General features: G+C 35.4%; 1 protein-coding gene across 5 annotated transcripts in view; it reads right to left on the reverse strand.

Annotated features, from left to right (window-relative positions):
• Window positions 1-8,161: 8,161 nt before the first annotated feature.
• LOC126807861 (zinc finger HIT domain-containing protein 1) overlaps window positions 8,162-27,536 on the reverse strand; it is a 42,602-nt gene continuing 23,227 nt past the window's right edge. For 3 of the 5 annotated variants that reach the window (XR_008788575.1, XR_007674205.2, XR_007674204.2), the window contains 3 exons: window positions 26,403-26,573; window positions 15,041-15,132; window positions 10,110-10,204 (listed from right to left, as the gene is read on the reverse strand). Coding sequence is in view for 1 of the 5 variants with exons in the window: in XM_056101945.1 (XP_055957920.1) it covers window positions 8,982-9,003; window positions 9,793-9,871; window positions 10,114-10,204; window positions 15,050-15,132; window positions 26,403-26,573 (446 nt within the window). In the remaining 4 variants the exon portion in view is untranslated. Of the gene's footprint in view, window positions 9,004-9,792; window positions 9,872-10,109; window positions 10,205-15,040; window positions 15,133-26,402; window positions 26,574-27,536 lie in introns of those variants that run through there. The other 2 variants (XM_056101945.1, XR_008788573.1) reach the window with 2 other exon arrangements.

Consider the following 27,536-nt stretch of genomic DNA (forward strand, 5'->3'; position numbering starts at 1 on the left):
TTATTTAACAGGTAGACCTCTTGTTTTTCCCGAATAATGTCAGTCACAATACTACATAAAGCATCAAATGCTTTGGTATGTATATTCCTAGTATCATGTCATTCACTTTTATCATATGACCCGCTTACTTCTCGCATCTTTTCAACTCTGTGTTGATATTCTATTCTGCACATTACATGATAATGAATGTCTTTGCCAATGAAATCTATATCTTGGATGTTCTTAAGCATATTTTCATCCTGAAGAATTGTTGCATATTCTTGAATATTTTTTTCGATTGTCTTTGTGAAACAGGTTATTACTGTCTGTTTGTGACCTTGATGTTTTCTGTTTGATTTACTGCAAAACAGGCAGACCTTCTCGAACACACCAGAACTGGATGCAGAAGTCAATGTTAAACATGATCTCATCAATTTTGGATTGGAATTTGGATTGACATTTTCTTGTACTTCATCATTCTGTTTCTTTTGAATTTTAGATATCTCTGTAAATCTTCTTCATCATTCCATATGAAATCCTGTTAACTCATATACAACTTTGGGGGGCATAATTTCAGCATACTTCACACGTGACTTTTTACGGATTTCTAAAATTTGTTGACAGTTTTGTAGAGTACCTTTCTTAAAAACAAGAATCGGCACCATTGCCAGAATGAAGAGAGCACCAGCCTTCGTACGATATGATGTATACCAGAATGAAATGAAATGAAATGGGTTTAACGTCCTACTGTTTTGCTCCGAACTGGTCTAATGAAGACCGGCATACACCATGCAGTGTGCTATGAGGGAAATTTTGTCCGGACAGCGGCACTACGGCCTACTCTTATATCAAATTCCAACTGTCAAGGGATCTTTTACATGCACGCCAATGTGTACACAGGACCTCGGTTTTTTGTCTCATCTGAATGACTAGACAGCTGTCCTTGTCAGGCCGTCCGTCCTGCATCACTGACAAGGGGAATCGCGCCGGAAAATCTGGATGAACTTTCTCGGCCAATGCAGGGATCGAACACCCGACCTCAAGGCTAGCGAGCCAGCGCCTTACCCACTTAGCCACCGTGATCCCCGTATACCAGAATAAAGAAGTAAGGATGGTTGATTTTTCTAACTTGACGTATTTGTATTTTTGTATGTATTTATCTACCGTAAACATGGACATATTTGTACTGGATCTACTCTAATTTATATACATGCTTATATATATTACTGCTTGACTTTATGCCATAATTCAGAATATTTGGAAATTTCAGTTATATTACCAATTGGATTGATTTTACCATCGTCTTTTTCAATTTCCATGTTGTATTAAGTTCTTAGACTTCAACTTGCAAAATGAATGAAATTTGTTCCGACTGTAAAAGTTACATACTTTTTGTGTGGAAGAAAACAAAATAATTGTACTCTATGAGACACTGTAACTGAAGACTAATATACAATACATATATACCTATAGAATATTATATTGTACAAACTATTTATATTATGAGATAAAAAAAGTTCATTTTTGGTGGCACAGAGATAACCTGTTCTAATGATCACCATGGGAACTGCAAGACCCAAGTTATAAAACACATATTACATCACTGTTAATTCATTTCACACTTTTTAAAATGTAAATATGTTTAGATGATTTATATAGAGGTGGTGGGTGGGGCTGCAATTCTAAGGCCCTTCTGACTTGTGGAAAGCCCCCACATTTATGGTTAGATTTTCGAAAATACATTTTTCATGCATGGAACAATATTTCTGGTAAGTTACAGCCATGTAACTGGTGTCCATATAAAAAGTCCCACTTTTAGGGTGTGGCCAGGTGGGCTTTAGGACGATCTGACTTGAGGAAAGCCCCAACATTTCTGGTTAGATTTGTGAAAAATATGTTTTCCAAGTATGGATCTTTGTTTCCAGTAAGTTTCAGCCATGTAACTTATGACCATATAAAAAAGCCCCATGTTTAGGGTGTGGTCGGACATACTTTGGAGCGGTCTGACTTGGGGAAAGCCCCCAAAATTTTGGTTAGATTTTTGAAAATTGTATTTACCAAGTATGGATCTTTGTTTCTGGTAAGTTTCAGCCATGTAACTTATGACCATATAAAAAGCCCCATTTTTAGGGTGTGGTCGGACATACTTTAGAGCGATCTGACTTGGGGAAAGCCCCCAAATTTTTGGTTAGATTTTTGAAAATTGTATTTACCAAGTGTGGATCTTCGTTTCTGGTAAGTTTCAGCCATGTAACTGATGACCATATTATTAGCCCCGTGAGGCGATATTGGGCGTGGTCTAACTTGAAGAAAGCCCCGGAAATTTTGGTTAGATTTGTGAAATATTTACTCCGACTATGGATACCATTGTCCCATCAAGGTATTAGCCATGTAACTTATGACCTAATTTTAGGCCCCCTGGGGGCTACTTTAGGGTGCTGCTGCGGCTATACGCCCCAGCAGGGCCCGATCTGACCAATTGATTTTTACTCCTACCGACACCCGCTACAAATTTGGGGGATCAAACCTTTTGTAACTGATGACCATATTATTTTGTCATTAGCTCCTGGACTATGAGTTCATGGGTCTGTCCATCACCATTTTTGGGACACAACTCTGCTTCTAATTGAGGTAGCGTGCCGAAACTTCATGCAGATGATCATTAGGTGAAGGTCTTGACTGAGTTCGAGGATGAGAGAGAGGGAAATGGGGTTTAACGTCTACTCGACACAAACTAGGTCATTTCGGGACTAACATATGGTTTAATTTTATTTAGCAGTGGGAGGAAACTGGAGGACCCAGAGAAAACCCACGAGGTTGGACAGGCGACCATACTCCTTGTCACATACAACCGGGATTCTAAACCACGCCAGTTGACTCAATGACATGCCTTATATGATACAGCACTCACATGCTAACTATTCGGCCATTCAACCCCCCTCTTAACTCTGGAAGTAATTTACATAAATTGTTGAAATTCGACAGGCTTTTTCGTTTTACTAATATATATAATGCATATAAATGTCATACAGATCGAATGATAACTCTAGAAGTAATAAACGGAAATTCAATAGGCTTCTTTGTTTCCCTAATTTAAATATTGCATATAAATTTCACAAAGATCGGCTGCTAACTTATGGCATTAGAGCGTTCACAAGGTTTAACAAAGTGAAACAAGGGCCATAACTCTAGACGTTATAAACAGAAATTATTGAAATTAAATAGGCTTCTTCATCTCACTAATGTAAACAACATATATCAATTTTAAAACAATTGGATGATAACTTTTGGCGTTACAGCGTTCACAAGAAATTGTGGACAACCGACGGACGTACGAAAGGGGGCGAGGGCAATATACTTCCCCAATTCTATGTGGGCGTATAAAAAGATAAATACATGTCGTTAAAACAATAAATAACAAACCAACAGTGAGGCTGATGTCCCCCGCCGAAATCCCATAATAAATAGATGACACACATTAATTAATCGCACATTTTTTTTTTTTCAAAAGTATCAAGAATCAAACTATACACTAAGTTTCATCACTCTCTATTAGATAGAATCAAGATTATCTTGTCCCAAAGCATTGACCAATGAAATTGATTAGCTCTGCTTAGCTTCAGCTCGAAAGGTTAATCATTGAACTCAGTCAAGACATTCACCTAATGAGAGAGAGAGAAATGGGGTTTAACGTCCACTCGACACAAACTAGGTCATTTCAATAAGTCGCTTGTGCGTAGGGGTCTTTAGCAGTGGGAGGAAGCCGGAGGACCCGGAGAAAACCCACAAGGTTGTCACGTACAACCGGGGAATCGAAACCTCGCCAGTTGACTCAATGACAGACCATATGATACAGCGCAGCGCGCACGTGCTAACCATTCGGCCATCCAACCCCCCCATTCACCTAATGAACATCTACATCAAGTCTAAACATTCTACCTCAATTAAAAGCAGAGTTGTTATGTTCCAAAGTCCTGACCAATCAATTTGCTTATCGCTCATTAGCCTAAGCAGAAAATTCTCACCATCAAAATTAGTCAAGGTAATGATATAATGAATCTATATTCTGAGTTCCATTGCACTCACTTCATTATAACTAAAGTTATCGTGCAACAAGGCATCCACCAATCAAATTGCTTATCTCTGCTTACCCTAACTAAGCCGAAAATGCTCATCTTCGAACTCCATCAAGGCATTGACACACCAAGTTTGAACATTGTAGCTCAATTAGAAAGAGAGTTATTGTGACTCAAAAAGTGTGACGGACAGACAGAAGGACGGACAGACAGACAGACCCATTTTAATGGTCCCCTGCTTTCTTCGAAAGACGGGGGACAAATATTTTTTCAATGTAGATTGTGAAATAGTATCATTAGCTAGAAAATGCATCTAATAGTATAAGGAACACAATACACAAAACCTAGCAAACTGGGATAAATTTATGTTTGGTCACGTTTTAGATAATTGTAATCTTGTAAAATACCTTTCCTACATCATCAAACATGCAATTTTTTTCCCACAGTGTTCGTTTGTTCTGTGGCTGACAATTCGTGAATGTAAAATGTATTCCTGACAATGCAGCATACCCCATTCACGCCAAATAATAGATATTACATTATTCATTGGCCTGTTGTGGATTTTAAAGATAGATTGCCAGGCAACGAAACAAACGCCCGGGCAGTCAATAAGGGGTGTCACATATTTTTTCTTTTGTCGGTAAGGAAAGGGAAATGGGGTTTAACGTTCATATCGGGACTCACATGGTTCAATTTTATTTCAAAAATTCGCTTGCGTGTAGGAGTCTTTAGCAATGGGAGGAAACCAGAGGACCCGGAGAAAACACACAAGGTTGGACAGACTACCCTACACCTTGTCACGTACAACCGGGATTCTAAACCACGCCAGTTGACTCAATGACATGCCTTATATGATACAGCACTCACATGCTAACTATTCGGCCATTCAACCCCCGTCTTAACCACGCCAGTTGACTCAATGACAGACCTTATGATACAACGCGCATGTGCTAACCATTCGGCCATCGAACCCCCCTTGTCGGTAAGGAAAACATTTGCAACACACTAAAATATAATTACGATTGTAATTGTCATACTTGTTTGGCTTCTAATTCTGCCCCATACTAATGTTGAGTACTCAAAACATTAAATACCAAGGGCCATAAATCTGGAAGTTATTATCAGAAATCATTGAAAATCAATAGGATTCTTCGTCTCATGGCCATAATTGTTTAGCCTCCAGAGCGTGGACACCGGACGGGAGCAACGACAATATACGACATGTTGGCGTAATAAAAAAAAGTGTTGAAAACTGGAAATCAGCAAATAGGCTTAAAATACATTTATCCATATACCAATCCAAATTTCTTAAAATTGTATTTCAAAAAACCTGACATTGGAATGATTTGATTTGTATACACTGGCTATATTCAGGTTATTGATCCACTCTCCAATCTGCCAAGTAAACAACAATATATTATGATGTGCAAAATAATGTATTGATACCTGTTATAGATGAAGTGATAAACTTGGTCTCTCTCATATCCGCCCATTTTCATTCACTCATTCAACTTCTTACACAAAGAATCCAGTGTGTAAGTCAGTTATCGACCTTCGACCCTCAGGGTCAAGTTAGATGAACACCCAAGCTTGCACAATTGAACACTTCGGACGCTGACGCGTTCTCAGTGTACAACCTTGCACGAGCTCGGGTGTTCATCTAACTTGAACCCTTCTGTCTCAGTCGATAACTCTTACATATCAAAACAATTAGATGATAAATGTAGTCTGTAGAGTGTTTACGGACGTACGGACGTGGGCGACAGCAATATACAATCACATTTTGATGGTTTTTTTCCATTTTACTAATCTAAAAAAGGCATATAAATTTCATACAGATCGGATGATAACTTTTGTCATTCGAAAGTTCACAAGGTTCAAAAGAGTAAAACAAGACCAATAACTGACAGAAATTGCTGAAATTCAATAGGCTTCTTCCTTTCACTAATTTAAATGATGCATATAAATTTCATAGAGATCGGATGATAACTTAATTTCATCATTCAAGCGTTCATAAAGTTCAACAAATTCTAAACATAATTAACGGAAATTGCTGAAATTCAATAGGATTCTTCGTTTCACTAATTTAAATGATGCATATAAATTTCATACAGATAGGATGATAACTTTTGTCATTCACAAAGTTCAACAAAGTGAAACAAGGGCCATAATTCTAGACGTAATTAACGGAAATTGCTGAAATTCAATAGGATTCTTCATTTCACTAATTTAAATGATGCATACAAATTTCATACAGATAGGATGATAATTTTTTGTGTTAGAGTGTCGACAAGAAGTTGTGGACGACAGACGAACCGAGGTGACGACAATATAGGACCACATTTCCATGTTGGCGTATAAAAAGGGGCATTATACATGTATCTCCAAATATAAATGGGAACACCTCGCTATTTTTCATATTTAATTGTGGTATTCAAATTAATGTCAATGATATTTCTATAAAATTACGTGTTTTCGTAATATGATAGAATGAAAGCTTGCCGATCCGTATTGACTTGTAAAAAGACATAGCTTCTTGCAGCGTATGGCGTATGTGACTCACGGCACATAGCTTCATCGCAGCGAAATGCCACTGCAAATGAGAATTTCTATATGGAGTCTTAAAAGACGTAAAAGATATCGCAGACAAAATGACTGTCCACTGATTTGGGGTGTTTTTTACTCTTACGACATGTGATATCTAAGACTAGTTTATACATGCTTTCAGTTGGTACATGCTGTGATTAAAATGTAAAAGTCAATGTAGAAACCACAAGTTTAACACTTAGATTACACACTTCTACACAATTTGTGTACAAAGAGCGGCCATTTTGTCGAGTAGTTTCATTTTGATTTTCCCTAAATACGAATTCAACCTTCATTATGGTGGAATGGTTATGTATTTAAAAGCTTAAAATCGGAAAAAAGTGTGACCTCTAGAGAATCCGCAAGCTAAAAATGAGATTTTTCGAATAATCAGAGGCCATAGTCCAGGAAGTTAAGTTCAGGTATCCGCGATTATCAAAAGGAACCAAGATTGTGACCTCTACATGGACCATAAGCTAAAAACGTGATTTTTTGTTCAATCAAGGGCCATAATTCAGGAAGTTACGATCTGATATGAGCGAATATTGAAAGGAACCAACATGTATTTCGAGTTTCATTGAAATCGGATCAAAATTGTGACCTCTAGAGGGTTATGAACATGTGTTTTGAGTTTCATTGAAATCGGATCAAAATTGTGACCTCTACAGGGTCCACAACCTTGATTTACCAGATGTTTACACTATTTGCATACTAAGGGCGGACATTTTGTCTGTCCAACAGTTTTGGTCCGATTTTCATGAAATTCAAACTCAGACAAAATTACGGTTTTTCGGTGATGTATTCGAACGTTTTTTTAAATCAGATAATAATTGTGACCTCTAGAGGGGACACAAGCTAAAAACGTGATTTTTCATACAATCAGGGGCCATAATTCAGGAAGTTACGATTCGATATGTACGAAAATAGAAAGGAACCAAGATATTTGTGTTATAAACATGCATTTCAAGTTTCATCAAAATCAGATGAAAATTGTGACCTCCAGAGGGTCCACAACCCTGATACACAATATTTTGATACTATTTGCAAAAGAGGGGCGGCCATTTTGTCCGTCAGTTTCGGACCAATTGTTACGATATTCAAACTAAACCATCCTCAGGGTGTAACGGTGATATATTCAAACGTTTTTTTTAAATCGGATGAAAATTGTGACCCTTATAGGGTCCACAAGCTAAAAACGCGATTTTTCGTACACTCAGGGGCCATAATTCAGGAAGTTATGGTCCAATATGCGGGTTATAAACATACATTTCAAGTTTAAATCGGATAAAAATTGTGACCTCTACAGGGTTCACAAGCTAAAAACGTGATTTTTCGTACAATCAGGGGTCATAATCCATGAATTTACAGTTCCATACATGCCAATATCGAAAGGAACCGAGACCTTAGGGTGATAAACCTAATCGGATAAAAATTGTGACCTGTAGAGTGTTCACAAACAATTGTGGACGGACTGACAGGGGCGACAACAATATACGTCCACATGAAAATGTAGGCGTATAAAAATAAAGAATTATTTAATAATTCCATCTTCTGTTAAATAACATATTTGTGACAATGTGATCTCTTTCTCACGAGATTATTTTAATGTTGTTGCTGCAGATATACCACACAAATAATTGTAGATGTGCACAGGTTTACAGCATCAGTTATTCTCATTATCAAATAGTTGTAAGGCCATACAAAAAAAATATTCTGGTTCTCGGACAAACTTTCCTAAAAATAAGATGCAGGAGGGAGGTTTCTATCTTTGTGGGTTAAATTACTTCCGATAAATATCGCGTTTCAAAACACGCATATATCTCATCACATTGTTGATCATTTATCCAGTATCATTTATGATTGTCAGTAACATTTATTAGGATTGTGCACTGTACAGAAAGCCTACTGTACATCTCCGTATTCATCAGAATTTTTGTTAGACTTCCTGTAACCCAGGGAACACATTTACTTGCGGTAATTAAATAACCACAGTTCATGCGCCTCTTTTCAAGTGACAAAGGAGTATCTGAAACCAGAATATTTTATCATATGGCCTAATATGCAAATCTATTCATTGTAGATGTGCACAGGTTTTACGGCATCAATTATTCTTATTATCAAATAATAGGAAAGTTTTTATTCTCAATAGATGCATATCTATACATGTAGCATCAATCCAGTTGAACAGTTAGCATGTCATACATGTAGAGTCAACAATTACACATTCTTTCACCAACATACACCATCAAATTGTCCAATGCCCATTTTTCAACTATTTTACAATCTTTAACTGGTTAACAACAAACGGTTAGCATATCTATTCATTAACAAATCTCCATCTCAGGCAGTGTATTTCAAACATCTGAAATAAAGAAAAATAGGTTGTCATTAACAAGAGAGAGAGAGAGAGGGAAATGGGGTTTAAAATCCACTTGACACAAACTATGTCATTTTGGGACTAACACATGGTTCAGTTTTATTTCAATAATTCCCTTGCACGTATGGGTCTTTAACACTGAGAAGAAACCGGCGGACCTGGGGAAAACCCACGAGGTTGGACAAGCGACACTACTCCTTGTTACGTACAACCGGGGAATCGAAACCGCGCCAGACTCAATGACAGACTTTATGATACAACGCGCACATGCTAACCATTCGCCATCCAACCCCGCCACGTAATTAAAGGAAATTGCTGAAATTCAATAGGCTACTTCGTTTCAGTAATTCAAATGATGCATATAATTCCAAACAGATCGAATGATAACTTTGTGGTTCAACAAGAACCATAACTCTAGACATAATTAACGGAATATGCTCAAATTCAATAGACTTCTTCGTTTCACTAATTTAAATGAAGCATATAAATTCTATCAGATCGGATGATAACTTTTGTCGTTGAAAAAAGTGAAACAAGGGCCATAACTCCAGAAGAAATTAACGAAAATTATTGCAATTAAATAGGCTTCAGACTTCTTCATCTCATCAAACAACATAATGATAAATGTAGTCTGTAGAGGGTTCACAAGAAATTGTGGACGACGGACAGAGGTACGTATGGACGGGGGCGACAGCGATATACACGACCACATTTCCATGTGGGCGTATAAAAAGTTATAATATATAGTAATTTAGAACGAAAATATGAACTCACCTTGTATCTTGATGGGTTCCTAAACATCTAATACAACAATATCTAGCTCCACATTGTACACATGTAAAGTTAGATGGAAATGTGACGAAAGTTAAGGAAAGTAGATTTTATTATTTCATTAATAACAATATACATTATTGTTTTCTACACTTGGCTGGTGAGCTGAGAAAAGTTCTCCTTAATTTGAGAAAGCCAAAAATTGCAGTCCCAGTTGGTGATGGATGTGGTAAATACGGAGAGTGTACAGTGGGCAACAAAAAACTCTTGTTGATTGAGATGCTGTATAATCTTCTGTGTTAAATTGGTATTTTAATAAAGGATATCCACAAACAGCACAGAAATGTCTGGGAGGAATAACAGATGGTGGAACAGCAGCACTGAAGTAATTAGGTGGTTCACTGTGTACTTGTTGCTGAAAGTAAAAAGTTGTTCTATGTAAATAATCAAGAACAGAGAAGATTTCACTTCTTTAGATTTCAAACTCTTTATACATGTATGTCTGACTATATGCAGCAGTGAGTGTCATTGAGTCAAGTCTCCCATCACTGGCCCATCAAAATATTCTTTTTCAGGCATACCCAGTAACTGATATAATCAATTGAAATAAGGTTGTTTTGGGGGTATTCAACTCATTTGCGAGGTCTTTTGAGAACCCCACACATCCATTTGGGAATTGGCATGCAAGTTATCACTAACCTAGCATTAGTGCCCAAATTTACCAATTACAGTGCTTTGCTTTGATTTTCAATAATTAAGTGAGCCAAAGGTTATTGTTCAAAATCTTCTCTTGGCTAAATATATGCAAGTTGAAAGTTTTATCCCTACAACTGTTGCCAAATTATACAATTTTCATTGGTGATAAACACTAATCTGAATCATATTCATTTTTCTTAAATACAAATAGTAAATAAATTTGCTACGTGATTTTGATAATCCAGCAGGCAACTGGGGTCTTGGGATTTGGGAATTCTTGCTATTTATAAAGAATGTTTTGTATAGCACAGATACATTTGAATTTATTTCTTCCATCTTGTGACGTCATCCTTTGATGTTGGCGTGCCATTATTTGAACTTGCCAACTGTGTATTATTTTATACTACTACTAGATGAAATATTGGACTCGTGTGATGATTTCATTGAAATGCATGTGTCTATATTTTACGCTGTTTAATGGCCTTGAATCTCGAGCAAGACATTTCATAATATATTGAAACAGATCAGATACAACACTGGCAGTTAATATGTTAATAAATAATTTTGGTGTTAGAAATTGATAGTTTGAATATATTATAAGAATTGTAAAATTCTATTAATAAATCTATTTTCTTTATTTTTTAAATTATCCTGTATTTTAATTCTTTGATGAAGATTTTGAAGAAGACATCAATGTTTTTAGTTTGGTCATATCTGTGATATTGTACAAGTGCACTTTTTGTGTATTTTCTGGAATCTTCGTTGTTGATTAAAAGAAGACAAGACTGTTGATGGCTGTTAATATTTCTCTATATTCTTTTGGTAAACAGTAATCAACAAATATCACAGCAGAAAATTAATATAACAATTATTGGTTCAATGCTTAATAGTAAATAAGCTCCAATGTGGATATGGGAATTGACATAAACATATGTCTCCAAATATCCAAATACAGGTAAATAAGGTCTGTTCTTAGGTATGTGATCTAAGTTGATCTCCCAAGACACGTGTGTAGCAAGCTCCCCCCCCCCCCCCCCGAAATCCGGCATTTGGGTCTATATATCCCCATGCATCGCCCAGGGCATTAATCCTATAAATCTACAAACAATATACCCTGGTAACTAAACGCTATAGCCTGTAGACATTTATTATAATTTATAAGCTCAATTTAAAGTTTAAAACAAAGAATACTGGAGACAGGTGATTAATGAAATATATAAGACAATATGAAGTAGATATAAATGGTGGGTAATTAAGGTGGTAAGATCCATTAAAATATAATTTACTGAATTAAGTAATACTGTGCGGATTAGCACGACGTATTAAACATTTACTATTGAGTCCAAATTCACCCTACTATAATATATTTTGTTTATTGTAAATGAAACGATAGTTAGCAAATAATTTAGTTCATAGTAACTTGCATCATAGTATACTATTCAAAAAAAGTAGGGGATATTTGATTTTGGGGGCATAATACTAAAATATGGAAATGACTACGAAAAAAGTCACTATAGAACCTAACAGAAGAAACATTTCCAGTTACATGTGACGCCCAAATGCACCAATAGCTACCGCATGGAATGCAGGTGATGCTTGGGATCATCATGGGGGTCCAACCCAAGATTTGCACGACTCTGACTTTGAATGTTACAGTCATTGTGGCATTGAATTCAAGGGTGGAAACATCAGTTTAATTGTTTTAGTGACCAGAAAACAAATTTTGATATGCGTCGGCTTACCCAAAATGAAAGGTTACGTGCCCTTGGCATGCTACAGATCGGCACAACACAGGCGGTTGTGGCGCGGACGATGAATGTTTCTCAGTCTGTCATAAGCAGGCTATGGTCCAGATACCGTGATACACAATCTGTACAGGACAGACCACGCTCAGGTCGACCAAGGGCGACAACTCAAGCCCAGGATCGATTTATCCGTACCTTGGCCTTGACAAATCGTGTCATCACAGCAAATCAGATCAGCGCTCGTCTTCAAACAGACACTGGTGTGAGAGTGAGTGGCCAGACGATTCGGAATCGACTGCATAGGGGTCACCTTCGCGCCCGACGTCCTCGCGTGATCCCTTGTTTGAGAGATCATCACATTCAGGCAAGACGTCGTTGGTGTAGGGATCGTCAACACTGGGATAATCGACGCTGGAGCAATGTGATGTTTTCAGATGAGTCAAGGTTCACTGTTGATTTTTTGGACAGGCGTAGGAGGGTGTGGCGTCGTCGAAACGAGCGCTTCCAAGACGTTAACGTCATCAGACATGATCGATTTGGGGGTGGTTCTGCTATGGTGTGGGGAGGCATCACTGTTGCTGGAAGAACGGCTTTACATGTTGTTGCAGGGCGTGTTACAGGCCAGTACTACCGGGACAACATCTTGGCAGTCCATGTTGTGCCGTTCGCACGACGTCATGGCCGCCGTTTCATCTTCCAGGATGACAACGCAAGATGTCACAGGGCCAGGATCGTTACAGGTTACCTCCAACAACAGAACATCACTACATTACCATGGCCAGCACTGAGTCCCGACCTCTCCCCCATCGAGCATGTCTGGGACATGCTTGGACAGAGGTTACGTCAACGTCAACAACGTCCTGCCAATGTCCAAGAACTTGCTGCTGCGTTGCAACAGGAATGGGACAATCTGGACCAAAATGACCTTAGACGTCTCATTAGGAGTATGCCACGTCGGATCAATGCTTGTTTGGCAAACAGAGGAGGATTTACCCGTTACTGACTTGGTTGTGATGCTGTGGTAACTTTGCTGTTTGACCCCGGGTATCATTTTACCATTATAATGGTCAGTCTGTGCCTTACTTAGTCTAACGATCATTTGGAATAAATCGATGAATGTGAACTTCATTTCATTTTGTCATTTGTTTCTTCGTCAGTTTCATTAGGTGACTTTAATAACACTTAAAAATCAAATATCCCCTACTTTTTTTGAATAGTATATTTATAACCTAACACAAGTAAGATCTTTTAATGTTATTGGTTTATCTATGTGTAACTTTGATAGTAAATAACACAATTTATCCCAGAATAGTTTTAAATATTTACAATTTATAAAATAATGGTCATAGTTTTCCTCTACTGAAGAGAATTTGCAAAAGTTACTGTCGCTAATAGTCAATTTGCATAAAAAAATTTGAATCGGAATAATACATTGAAGAAGTCTATACGGTAAATATTTTCAGGTCATTGTCTATTAAAAACTTGAATATGAAAGTATATATTTCCTTTTTCAAGTATTGTAACCAATAATTCATTCCAATTGGTTTGATACTAATTAGTTAATTCAGAATAATCTACTTCCTTTCCTTTCCAAGTTAGACAAGTTTTATGTAGCCGGTATTATATATAATTTACTTTTATAAGAGTGGAAATAATTTTGAACTATTTTTGGGGTACACATGCTGTGATTGTTTTAAATTTGCATATCCAGTTGGATTTGTTTTGTAGTTTGTTCATAATAATTTTTAGTGAAATTGGTTTTTTATCATTTTATCATCAAGAATATCATTTAGATGAATTATATTACTATTAATCCAATTTTCATAAATTGGACTTTTATTATGTAATATGTTTATTACCCCATAATACTTGTTTCTAATCTGAATATGAGTTTTGGGATTTTGAATTTGTCCAGTGTTCACCCAGTATCTTATTATATCTTGATAGAATTCAGGTGCAGACTTAATATTTGGGATAGATTTTATTTATACTGTCTATATTTGATCCATACTGCTTTTAATGAATTAAAGTAACTTTCAATGTCAAGCATATCTATTCCACCATTTTCATATTTACCTATTAAAATAGCTCTCTTAATTTTCTCATTTTTAATATTCCACAGAAACTTAAGCAAGATATTTCTATTTTCATTCAGGAAATTTTTGGGTACAACATAAGTGCTTGCTAAAAACATGAATATTGGTAATAGCTTTGATAATTACAATTCTCCCAATTTAGTATCTGACATTTAAGTTTGTCATGTACAAAATATAAACCCAGTTAGTACCATGATTGGTTTATCAGCCAAGTTTATTCCATTAATTTTTTCTCTACAATTTTTAAGTTTACCTATCCATTTACCTAACTGTTTTATTTCGATTTAGTTTTAATCCTGAATGATCCAAATATTTCTATTTCGTTCATTGCTAAGGATATCTCATCCTTAGATCCTAAAAAAAAGAGTTGTGTCATCAGCCATTTGTGTAATTTTAATACTCTGTGTTTGGTTGTTAAGTTTTATACCTGTATCCCTTTAATATTTTTATTTTCCCTAAATTTTATTGCCATTATTTCAGCTGAGATGACAAGGGACACCCTTGCCTGATAATAGAAATTACATATGATAAGTCCATGTGCAGTTGCACTTAAATTTGTCACAAATAACAAGATAAATAATTAGCTCCATAATCATTCGAAAATCAATTTTATGTTCTGCTCAGTCACAGAAAAATAATTTGGGTTTATGATTATTGTAATATTTAAGTGAAATAATTAATTATTAGACTTTGTGTGAAACAGTTCAAGCTTACCACACTTACTTCTTCTTCCAATAATGCAGCAAAATTCTTTCTATATCTCTGTTTAAATTCTCCTTTTGATTTTCGCTTTTTCTTCATATTTGCTGAAATCAAACAACATTGCTAGAAACGAAAATATACCCACCAGTAGTAATTTGAAGCATAGATTTTTTTAAAAGTTTCTGGGTCAAGGGGAATACTGTACATGTAACTTAGCATGAAATTTTATGCACGATTAGCCAAACAATCCTGACAACACAGAAAATTTGCAAATTAAATTAATATTTCATGTCTTTTATTTATGGTACGTGAATTCATGTATCTATACCACCTTACACAAAAAATATATATATTGAACTACGAAATAAAAAGTTAGTAGGGCCTATAATAATTATATATTTAAAATGCAATATTCCCTTTTGGCTATTTAAATAGGTTTTATTATCGAAATTTCTTCTTTGGTTAAAAAGACAAATAAAGAGCCAAATTGGCTGTAGGAAAATCATTCCAACATAGCCTACATGTGTTACCACGTGCTCTATAGAAAACACACTGACTTTCATAATTTTGAAATGTATTACAATAACTTCCGAAATGAATCATTAATCACCAACACAACACTCAGCATAATCCTCTGTTGACAACTATGTATACAACTCTATAACACAGTGATGGGATTTTGCCTGTATATTCCAGACATGTCCGACTCTATTTTCCAAACGTCCTAAATTGTCCGACCAGGAATATGCCGAATCGGACATCAAGACATGGTAAATAATATTCAAAATTCCATAATTAATATAGTGTACTGAGTGTATAACTACCACTCAACCCGATTAGGCTGGATTGATTAGGTAATTAAGTGATCAACGTATTTATCTTTATATACCGCCCATTCACCTGCCTTGATTAACTACTTAATCTGTCTTGATTGGCCGACTTAATTCTTTGTCGGACAATTCATCAATTCAATCCTGAACAGAAGTCATTGCTTCTCCTTTGTCGGACTATATACCAATCCAATAAACTTAATCTACGTGATTAACCCGTGATTTCTCCATTGTCTCACGTTTTAATCGCCTTGATGTCGGCCGTAGACATTAGTCATATATGTCACATATCCTAATAGTATATAACACCCCAAATCAATATGCATTGTGTCTTGTCTGCGATATCACCTCGGTGGAAGCAGACGTAAAATACAACTAACACACACACATATACATTGTGTCCAATAACTTGTCTGTGATATCTCTTCAGTGGAAGCCGAAGTTCAATAAAGCTATTTCACACACACGCAAAATCAAAGTAGAAATCTCGCGAGACAAGTGGAATTAAGAGTTGTAAACGTGCCGAATCTAATATGTCTGATGTCGGGAGAAATGATTCTTTTTTGATGGCATATTGTCGGATTTATGATCACATTTTGAATGGGGTTTATGTTTTTAAATAAATAAATAAACACGCTAAGAAATGTTGACGAATATTTCGATTGGAATAACGTAAGTAGTTACGGTAATTGTTTTAGACGATAGCGCATGCTTAGAGTCGAATGGGATTTTTTAGCAGTTGGTGTCACTCGCTCGTTGTATTAGAGCGACGTTTATTACGGTTTACGGTCAAATAAATTTCGGGATGTCATTTTTTTACCTTCCGTATATAAATCGAAACGGAGTATAAGACAAATGCCGGACTTTGCTGAAAAATGTATCGACTTATGACCCGAAAAATACGGTAATTTTAAGGGAATTTGAAACCGGTACGGATGGGCAGTAGTCGGCAGGCTTTCATTCTATGGAATACGATGTCATGTAATTTTGTAGGAATATTATTGACATAATTTTGAATACCGTACGGGAATTAAATATGAAAAATAACGAGGTACACCTATTTTTTTTATTAAGTATGAATTTGAATATTTTGTTGACACGTGATTCTTAATTATGGTTTGAAAACGCCTGCTTAAATAACGATAAGAGTTATGTCCCCTTATTTTCGGGAAGAAAATGTCCGACAACTAAAATTTTGAAATCCCATCACTGCTATAACACCAATATTTTGTAAAGGCTGTAGAATTTTATAGCTACATGACGGAGGTCGATCGTAGCCATGTTTGATGATAATTGAGTTTTAAAAAATATGCTATTTTTCAGGTGTGCAAAATGACCAAATGTTCAGATCTAATTTCAGTCATTTTCCATAGCCCTCAGTCTTCACCGGCATATACAGCCAACATGGAATCATGGTCAATAGTCAATCGATAGAAGATTAGAATTTGATGTCTTGATATGAGTTTGGCAAAGATATTAATAAAGTGATGTGCATCTATGACAGAAACACTATGTCTGTCAATGTTTGATATTTGTTTTTGTGAAAAAAAGTCTGAAAAGTATCACTATCAGATGGGTCATTCCATGAAGTTGACACCTAGTGTGACATGGGCATTAAAATTTCAAAATGTATTTGGAGAGTAAATAACACATTGTTAAAAATATAAAAACTTTACAATTTTCTGTAAAAACGCCGACATACTAAAATGAATGTGTGTAACATTGACAAAATATTGTCCTCTTTTTCTTCTGGTTAAGATAAATAAATCATAGTTAAAGGCAACTGAGTACTCAAGACTAAAGTATCTATCATTTGGTGGTATCAAAATGTAAGAAGAGGTAATTTATTTTACAACATCTCTCAAAATGAGTCTGCGGGTAACAATGACCAAAAACACAAGTTAATGTTCTATAAAACAATACTCATAAAAAAAATGCGAAATCAATTCCTAATATTGTACATCTATTTGCCTTGTACAGTTTTTGACCTGTTGATTGTACCATCTAATAAAACAAAAAAATTAGATATCCTGTTTAAAAAGAGTTGGTAACATTGACCACATCAAATTCCTTTGGAAATTAATTCCTAATATTGTACATCTATTTGCAATGTACAGTTTTTGACCTGTTGATTGTACCGTCTAATAAAAAAAAATATATTACATATCCTGGATAAAAAGAGTTGGTAACATTGATCACATCAAATTCACTTGGAATCGTGATATATATTGTTAAGTAATCATTGATAAAAAATTGCTTTAACCATCCCAAGGAGCTATCACCTTCAAATACAAATGATAATGTGGATGTTAGTCATGTATGTGACAAGCACAAGGGTCACCTGTCTAACCTTGTGGGTTTTGCCAAGGACTATCATTTACCCCAACTGCTAAAGCCCTATGCACAAGCCAATTATTGAAATAACCTAGAGTTGAGTGACCGCTAAAGTCCACCTCTTTCGAACAACCATCATTAAATAAGTTACGACTTTGGAAATATGATTTAATATTTCATTTATTATTCAACATGTAACACAGTGATCAGTTTAAAAACAAAGACAAAATAAAAATGACATAAGAAATAAAATGGGGTTTAATGTAAATGACATAACAATAATGGTAAAATAATTAGACGGATAAAGCATCAATACTGATTTAATTCAATTAGACGGATAAAGAATCTATACTGATTTAATTAAATTGAACGGATAAAGCATCAATACTGATTTAATTAAATACCAGCGGCTGCCAGGCAGGATATGCCCACATTTTCGAGAGATGGATAGAGAACAAGCTAAAAAGAAAGGGATTTTTCCTACAATCAAGGGCCATAATTCAGGAAATTACAATTCGATATGCGCAAATATCGACAGGAACCGAGATCTTTGGGTTATAAACTTACATTTCAAGTTTCAACAAAATCAGATAAAAATTGTGACCTCTATAGGGTTCACAACCTTGATATACCATATTTTTACGCTATTTGAGAACGAGGGGAGGCCATTTTGTCTGTCAGTTTTGGGCCGATTTTCACGAAATTCAAACTCAGCCGTCCTTATGGTGTAACGGTGTTATGATAATACGTTTTTTTAAATCAGATAAAAATTATTACCTCTATAGGGTCCACAAGCTAAAAATGCAATTTTTCGTACAATCAGGCGCAATAATTCAGGAAGTTACATTCCGATATGCGCAAATATAGAAAGGAACCGAGATCTTTGGGTTATAAACTTACAATTCAAGTTTCAACACAAACAGATAAAAATTGTGACCTTTATAGGGTTCACAACCTTGGTATACCATATTTTTACGCTATTTGAGAACGAACGGCGGCCATTTTGACTGTCAGTTTTGGGCCGATTTTCACGAAATTCAAACTAAGCCTTCCTTAGGGTTTAACAGTGATATAATAATATGTTTTTTTAAATCAGATAAAAATTATAACCTCTATTGGGTCCACAAGCTAAAACGTGATTTTTCGTACAATCAGGGGCCATAATTCAGAAAGTTACGTTCCGAAATGCGCGAATATCGAAAGGAACCGAGATCTTTGGGTTATAAGCATACATTTCAAGTTTAAACCAAATCGGATAGAAATTGTGACCTCTACAGTGTTCACAAGCTAAAAACGTGATTTTTCGTACAATCAGAGGCCATAATCCATGAAGTTACAGTTCGATACATGCCAATATCGAAAGGAAAAGAGATCTTAGGGTGATAAACCTATATTTCAAATTTCATTGAAATCAGATAAAATTGTGACCTGTAGACTGTTCACAAACAATTGTGGACGGGTGGACGGACGGACGGACAGGGGCGACGACAATATACGTCCACATGAAAATGTGGGCGTATAAAAATTGGACGGATAAAGCATCAATATTGATTTAATTAAATTGGACGGATAAAGCATCAATACTGATTTAATTCAAGTAACGACATGGGATTTGCATTACTCAACATTGACTGACTTAATACTTAACTAAGAAATCAAAACATCAGCACTAGATAATTTCCCTGCATAGATTCAGTCAGATTAAAATCAGACCAAGTCATCAGATGTTGCGAAACAAAGATGACGAAAGGCTCTTTTGGTCATCAGATTTTGCGAAACAAAGATGACAGAAGGCTTGTTTACATAGGGAGCAGCATTTTCATGTTGTGAACAGAATCAAACCAATTTTTGACTGCTATTCCTATTACAGATTCAAATAACAGTTCATTTTCCAACCCAAAATTCCCTGCTGGTTTGAAGTACTTGACATACATATATGGCCAATCAACAACCTAGAAAGAAATTTAAACACAAGGTTAATTCTACAGTCTACACTATTTTGGAATTCAACATACATGTTCAGTACATGCAGATTAAATAAGTACATCCATTATTGCATAAAATCTAAACAACAAGAAACATAACTGTGTTGCTAACAAAAATTTCTTAAGAGCAGTTGTTTGGTCATTGTTACCAACACTTATTTTCATCAACAGCCTTGAACAGGTATACGGTATAGGTACATAAGGATGACAGCATGCATAGAACCATGAACTATTTAGAAAGATAAGTTTTTTTGTAAAGATCTAACAAATAATTAAATAAGTGTGACAGACAGGGGTAGTTAGTAATTTTGACATTCAACTGAAAGCTTGATCGTGTCAAGTTACCAACCAATCCAATCCTGGTTTGTTCCCGAGATAGGCGAGGGCAATCATTTGTTTTGCGAACCAAAAGTTTGAATAAAAGTATTCCATAATTATGTAAATAAAGAAAAGGCACATTCATATTGATTTAAGTATTCATATGTTCTTCGTAACTTGACACATGCGATTCAAATGTACGTAACTAATTGACAAATTCCATTTTCCTTACCGAATTCCATATTTTCCACTTCTTTTCCCGCCATGATGCCATTAACAAGTTGTCTATGCTGTAAATGAGTTGTATGATGTTGTTAAATTCTCGATCGCTCTCGACGGCGTAAAAAGAGAAGGAAATCGTGCGAACATAATATTGACCGACAAGCAACACTTTTCGTAATGACTACAGTTTAAAACATTTCAAAAGTAAAGCCGATAAACATTTTGCCTTTTCTAAGATGAAATAAGAGTGGTTACATTTTATGACATTATTTGAGTAGGTCACACAATAGCACTCCGTCTAATCGTGTCATTAGCATACCTAACAAAGCTGACCGACACAATTACGATTTTTCTTTATTTTTGGATGACGATATCTTAACAAATAGCCAAATCGATGCCCTTGTTGTGCAGTATTTGAAAAGTTGAACATTTAATCTTTGCAACTGCACCTCGGATAGTTGATTTAAACACATAAGATAAAGTGGGGATCAAATCAAAGTTCAGGAGTATGAAAATGTCACACTTTTGGTGCATGTCAAAATGACATTTTAATATTATCTTTACATCAGACCCCCAAAATAATTAGGGATGTAGTCATAACGGCCAAAAACAGGTTTGGTCAAAACGGCCCTACTTTGGTCATAACGGCCAAAACATTTGGTCATAACGGCCAAAACATTTGGTCATAACGGCCAAAACATTTGGTCATAACGGCCAAACATTTTTAATTTAACGAAAAACAATATATTTGAGTAAATATAACTTACCTTTGAATTTGATAAAAAAAAACAACTGACTATTAATCATTTGACAAAAATAGCAATTCATTCATCGGATAATCATTTGAACATGGTTTCAACTAATTATCCTATCCAATTTAAATACTCTTTGATAATCTCTTTGAAGATGGCTACATGGGATTAGTGGTGATTAGTATTAACACTTTGGCTTCACCAGCGAATATGTAGCCTATAAATGACCATCACAGATGTATCTATTCATCACTACCCCTTTACCAGGAACAAGATATGGCTGCTTAAATTCCAACTAATAATAAATGTGTCACCTGTAGGAAAACCGTCCAAAAGAATCAACATGCTATCGATTGTGATATTTGCAAGAACTGGACACACCGATCTTGCAACACCCGCGTTTCCAAATAAGATTACATGCAGATTTTAAACTCAGAAACTGATTTCAGCTTTACCTGCAGCGCATGCCGTATACCAGTTGGTAATTTTTCACTTAAAAAAATGCAACTTTAGATTCCATCTCATCAGAAACGTAAGTATGTTCAAATAATTTTTAAGTCAAAATGGAAAAATGACTCCTTATTAATATTTTTCAAACATACACAAGCAGGACTTATCTCATTATTATAATATTTTTCAGAAATACAGATACGGTACTTGCAGACACTTCCAATATTGTTACACCAACAACAAATATATCTTTCCATGAGGATGTCTTTGAAAGATCAATGGAGGAAGATATGGTGTGTGAACCAAGTTCAGTTACAACTGTACCAGAGTTTACAGTGGTATTTAGTGGGTCACAGAAAGGAAAAAACAAGTTAGTGGATGCTAATGGATACACCTATGTCAAGAAATCTTCGACTGAGAGGAAGGTTTATTGGCGCTGTAGCATACGGACAGCAAAACATTGATGTGGTGTTACGGTAATACTAACAATGTGCCCGGAAAAATTTGTAACTGGAAAGATTGCCCATAGCCATCCCAGCCAACCAGGAAAATTACATGCTGTAATTCAAAGAAAAGAGGTGTCAACTAATTAATCAACTGATTGGATAATCCCTAATTATATACTTCATATACTACCTCTGATTAGGTAATATATGAGATAAACATTAATCATATATTTTTTATGAAATAAAGGTAAAAGGCGTGGCCATCTCCAATCTATTCCGACCAGCCAATAAAATTCTACAAGAAGATCAGCCAATTTACAGTCGAGAAAATCCAGAGAACTTGATAAAAGCAGCCAATAGAATAAGAGAAAAAACAAGACCCAAAGACCCAAGAGACTTAGATTTTATTGTAAGTAAGTTATTTATTTTGTTATTTTATCGTGTTAAAAGTTATAATTACAAATTACAATATTTTTTAGGTAATTGAAGATGCAATACCCAAAAGACTTAGATGTTATTGTGTTATAATTCCAAATTATGATATTTTTTAGGTAAATGAAGATGCAATACCAGATGATTTTTTGCATGCTGATGTAACAGTGAAAGGGGAAAGGCACTTGATATTTTCTACAACTCGACAATTAGATTTGCTACCTAAATCCAGTCAATGGTTTGTAGATGGGACTTTTAAGATTGTAAAAGATAGGTTGCCAGGCAACGAAACATACGCCCACAGCAGCTATATCGTCCGGGCAGTCAACAAGAGTTGTCGCATATTTTTACTTGAAATGAAACATTTATAATACATTAAAATCTGATTAAGAGCAACAACTCAGAAAACCATTAGAATTTGTTTGTTTTTTATAAAGTTCTGCCCCATGCTAACATTTAGTATACGAAACTTTTAACATCACGGATTTAGCTGTTTAAGTCATAAAGATTCATTGAAAATCAATAGGCTTCTTCGTCTCATGACCTTAAACACTGTGTATAAATTTAACGTCAATCGGATATTAACTTTAGCCTCTAGAGCGTCCACAAGATTTTTCAAAGTCATCAAGGGCCATAACTCTGGCAGTAATTATCGAGAATTGCTGAAAATCAATAGGCTTCTTTGTGTGATGGCCTCAAACACTGTATAATGATAAAGTCAATCGGAGCTTAACTTTAGCCTCTAGAGCGTCCACAAGATTTTTCAAAGTGATCAAGGGCCATAACTCTGGCAGTAATTATTGGAAATCACTGAACACCTATAGGCTTCTTCGTCTCATGACCTTAAACACTGAGTATAAATTTAAATTCAATCGGATATTACCTTTAGCCCCTAGAGCGTCCACAAGATTTTTCAAAGTGATCAAGGGCCATAACTCTGGCAATAATTATCAGAAATTGCTGAAAATAATTAGGCTTCTTCATCACATGACCTTAAACACTGTGTATAAATTTAAAGTCAATTGGATATTAACTTTAGCCTCTAGAGCGTCCACAAGATTTTTCAAAGTGATCAAGGGACATAACTCTGGCAGTATTTATCGGAAATCGCTGAAAATAATTAGGTTTTTTCGTCTCATGACCTTAAACACTGTGTATAAATTTAAAGTCAATTGGATATCAAAGTTGCAATTTCATATTTTTACGTTATATTTTTAAAATTTATTTAAATAAAGCCTTAAAATAGATGGTATCTATAAACAGTCCTACCTTGTTAAAGAATAATCCTATTAATCCTATAATTCACTATTGCCAGTTGAGAAATTGGCAAAAATATCATTTTCCTCTTCAAATTCAAATGTTTGAGGATAGCTAATCCATGGTGGAGAATAGAAAACAAGGGAGGTAATTGTGTTATTATTTCCAGTGTAAATGAGTTTTAAGTGTGAGAGTGTGAGAATGACACCTATGACCGTATAATAGTGAGTTGACAACCTATTGAGCAAAAAACATAGAAATAATTATGTTATGACTTTCTTTAACTTCTTTAACTTTGACCTCTAGAGCGTCCACAAGATTTTTTCAAGTGATCAAGGGCCATAACTCGAAATCGCTGAAAATCAATAGGTTTCTTTGTCTCATGACCTTAAACACTGTGTATAAATTTAAAGTCAATTGGATATTAACTTTAGCCTCTAGCGTCCGGACGGACGGTCAGGGCGACAACAATATACGACCACATTTCAATGTGGGCGTATAAAAAACCATTTTATCAACTTGTATCCATACATAGTTTTGTGAAATCAGGTAGTCAAATGAAAATGGTGTCCCTTTGCAGCTATATTCTAATGTCAAGAAAAAGGAAAATAGATTACATAAAAGTATTTAGAAAATTGGTGGAATTGTTACTGGAAGAACCGAATGTTAAGTGTGCCACAATGGACTTTGAAGCGGCAACATGGAGGGCATTTGAAAAAGTACTGCGGGACGTGAAAGTGAAAGGGTGCCTTTTTCACTTTACCCAAGCTATTTGGAGACGGTGTCAAGAGCTTGGTTTGCAGGTAACTTGATTACCTTATAATGACAGCATTTTGATCACTTAGAGGAAGTAATTTAATTTATTTTCATAGAAAGCGTACTGAACACACAAAGTCACATCATTTTGTAATTTGTTTTATGATTTATTTTCAGAAAAAGTACAGGACACACAAAGGCACATCAGAGTTTATAAGGAAATTAATGAGCCTGCCATTTCTACCAAAATACCACATACTTGAAGTCTTCCAGCAACTAAAAGCCAAGACTACATGCCCAGATTTACTAGAATTAACAGAGTATGTCCAGGGACAATGGATTCACCACTCCATTTTTAAAATTGTATCCTGGTCCGTATTCAACCAGACCATATGAACTAATAACCACGTTGAAGGTGGGTATCTTTGACATGAAATTATTTATGCCAGTAATTGAAATAATTAGTTTAATATTTAATTTAATATCCCCAATAAAAATATCTTTTTAATATACTGTACTAAATAAATAGGTTGGCACAGGAGAATCAATAACAAGGCTGGAGAGCAGAAGTTAGGGCTTTACAAATTGATAAATTTTCTGTTTGATGAGGCCCAGCTTCTGGCGCTCCAATCTGCTTTGATATTTGAGGGGAAACTACGTCGGTATTTGATAAAAAATAGAACCGATAGACATGATGAAATTTTTAATTCCTGGAAGGAATGCAAAGAAGGCAATATTAGTGTGTCTATATCTGCTACGTGTATGTACAAGAGTACATGGTCCGGTCCAGTAGTTTAATCAAGATATATTGACCAAATATTTATTAAATTTTGTAGTAGTTTAAATCAAGATATATTTTGTATGTTTTACATCTATATTATATTTTGTATGTTTTACATCTATATTATATTTTGTATGTTTTACGTATTTATGTTAAATCTTTTTGACGTATTAAATGTTTTGTTGTATTAAATTAATGTTTATAAAATGCATGTATCTATATCTATATGTTTTTGTTAATAAATATCATTTCCTACATGTAAAAGATTTTTTGTTTTTAGTGGGACCGTTATGAACAAATTTCTTGGCCGTTTCGACCAACATTTAGGGCCGTTATGACCAAAATTTTTGGCCGTTATGGTTTAGGGCCGTTATGTCTATAACCCAATAATTATCAACAATTCATTTTATTGAATTCTGTTTCTTGAGTATTTTATCATCACACTGATAATCGTAGGTAACAAAGTGTCAACTTCATGGAATGACCCAGATATTAAAACCAAGAAACAAAGAGAGAAAAATGGGTTTTAACAACCACTTGACACAAACTAGGTCATTATGGGACTGACATGGCTTAATTTCATTTCAATAATTCCCTTATATGTAGGGGTCTTTAGCAGTGGGAAGAAACCAAAGGACCTGGAGAAAACCCACAAGGTTGGACAGGCGACCCTGCTGCTTGTCACGTACAAGCGAGCCACCTAACCTTCCTTCAAACCAAGAAAGTGAGTGGCAAGAAATACAGAAAACATTAATGAGTTGGCACTGGTACAAAAATTTTACACACTAAAAGAAAATGTTTGTTTGCATACTTGGTTCTCCAATCGATTCTTCAAACTTAGGAGCTTTTTTGCTCATTTTTAAATCTGCATGAGGATCATCTTGAAAGTTATCCGATTCTAAAGCTTCAAGAGCTTTTCTTTGTCTTCTTTTACGAGCAGCTTCATCCAAAACTCTTTTCTGTTGCGATTCTTTGATTCTCCCTGAAAATATAACCCGGATATAATATAGTTGAATTTTTCCAATACATATTGTGCATGACTAAATGCTTTGTCATGGTTCACATTCACTTATGAGAACAAACAAATACATGTACGTAACGAAAAATATTTAGAAGATTAGTTATACACTTGATGTAAAATACAAGTAGGGGTTTTTGGCACATCAAGGTCATTTTTGTTACTGCAAGAAAATGAAACTATATAAATCTTTTTTTTTTAAATCATGTTCATTCTTTACAAATATACTGAGCACCATGGAAAACGCATCACTATTTTTTCCCAAATATTTTATTACTAGGTGGTTTTGTATGTATAATATTATGCAATACTATGAACTATTGTTTCACACAATGCTCCCATACGCAAAAAATATCGGCCTGTGTGCAAAAAAAAAAATTGCATGAGATGCACATGAAAACCCAATATTCACATGCAGCATTGTGTGTGAGCCCTTTAAAAGCATGTCTTCAACTTAATCTGCAGTACATGAACTGTGAAACGTCAATCTGTCGTAATTTGTTGTTGGACGTGTGAAAGAATCGAGCTAGAGATGCCGAGACTAACTGAAAATCAACGGAATGAAGCCATGGGAATGTCCAGGGCTGGCATGTCTACACGTGCTATTGCCAGACACTTCAATTGTCATCAGTCCACTATTGTAAGGTTGGTGGAACGTGTTCGAGTTACTGGATCAACACGTGACCATCAACGTCCTGGTCCACAACGCGTTACAACCCAGGCTCAAGACCGCTACATCCAGGTCACTCATCTGCGTGACAAATTCTGCCTAGCGACTCGAACAGGTGCAGCAGTCGTCGGAAAACAAGGACCAGTAAGTGCCAACACCGTAAGACGTCGTCTAAGAGAAGTAGGACTCCGTGCACGACGACCTTATGTTGGAGCTATCCTCAGGGATCATCACCGTCAGCGGCGTTTGATATGGGC

Source organism: Patella vulgata, chromosome 1 (genome assembly GCF_932274485.2).
Source record: "Patella vulgata chromosome 1, xgPatVulg1.2, whole genome shotgun sequence".
Classification (NCBI taxonomy): Eukaryota; Metazoa; Mollusca; class Gastropoda; family Patellidae; genus Patella; species Patella vulgata.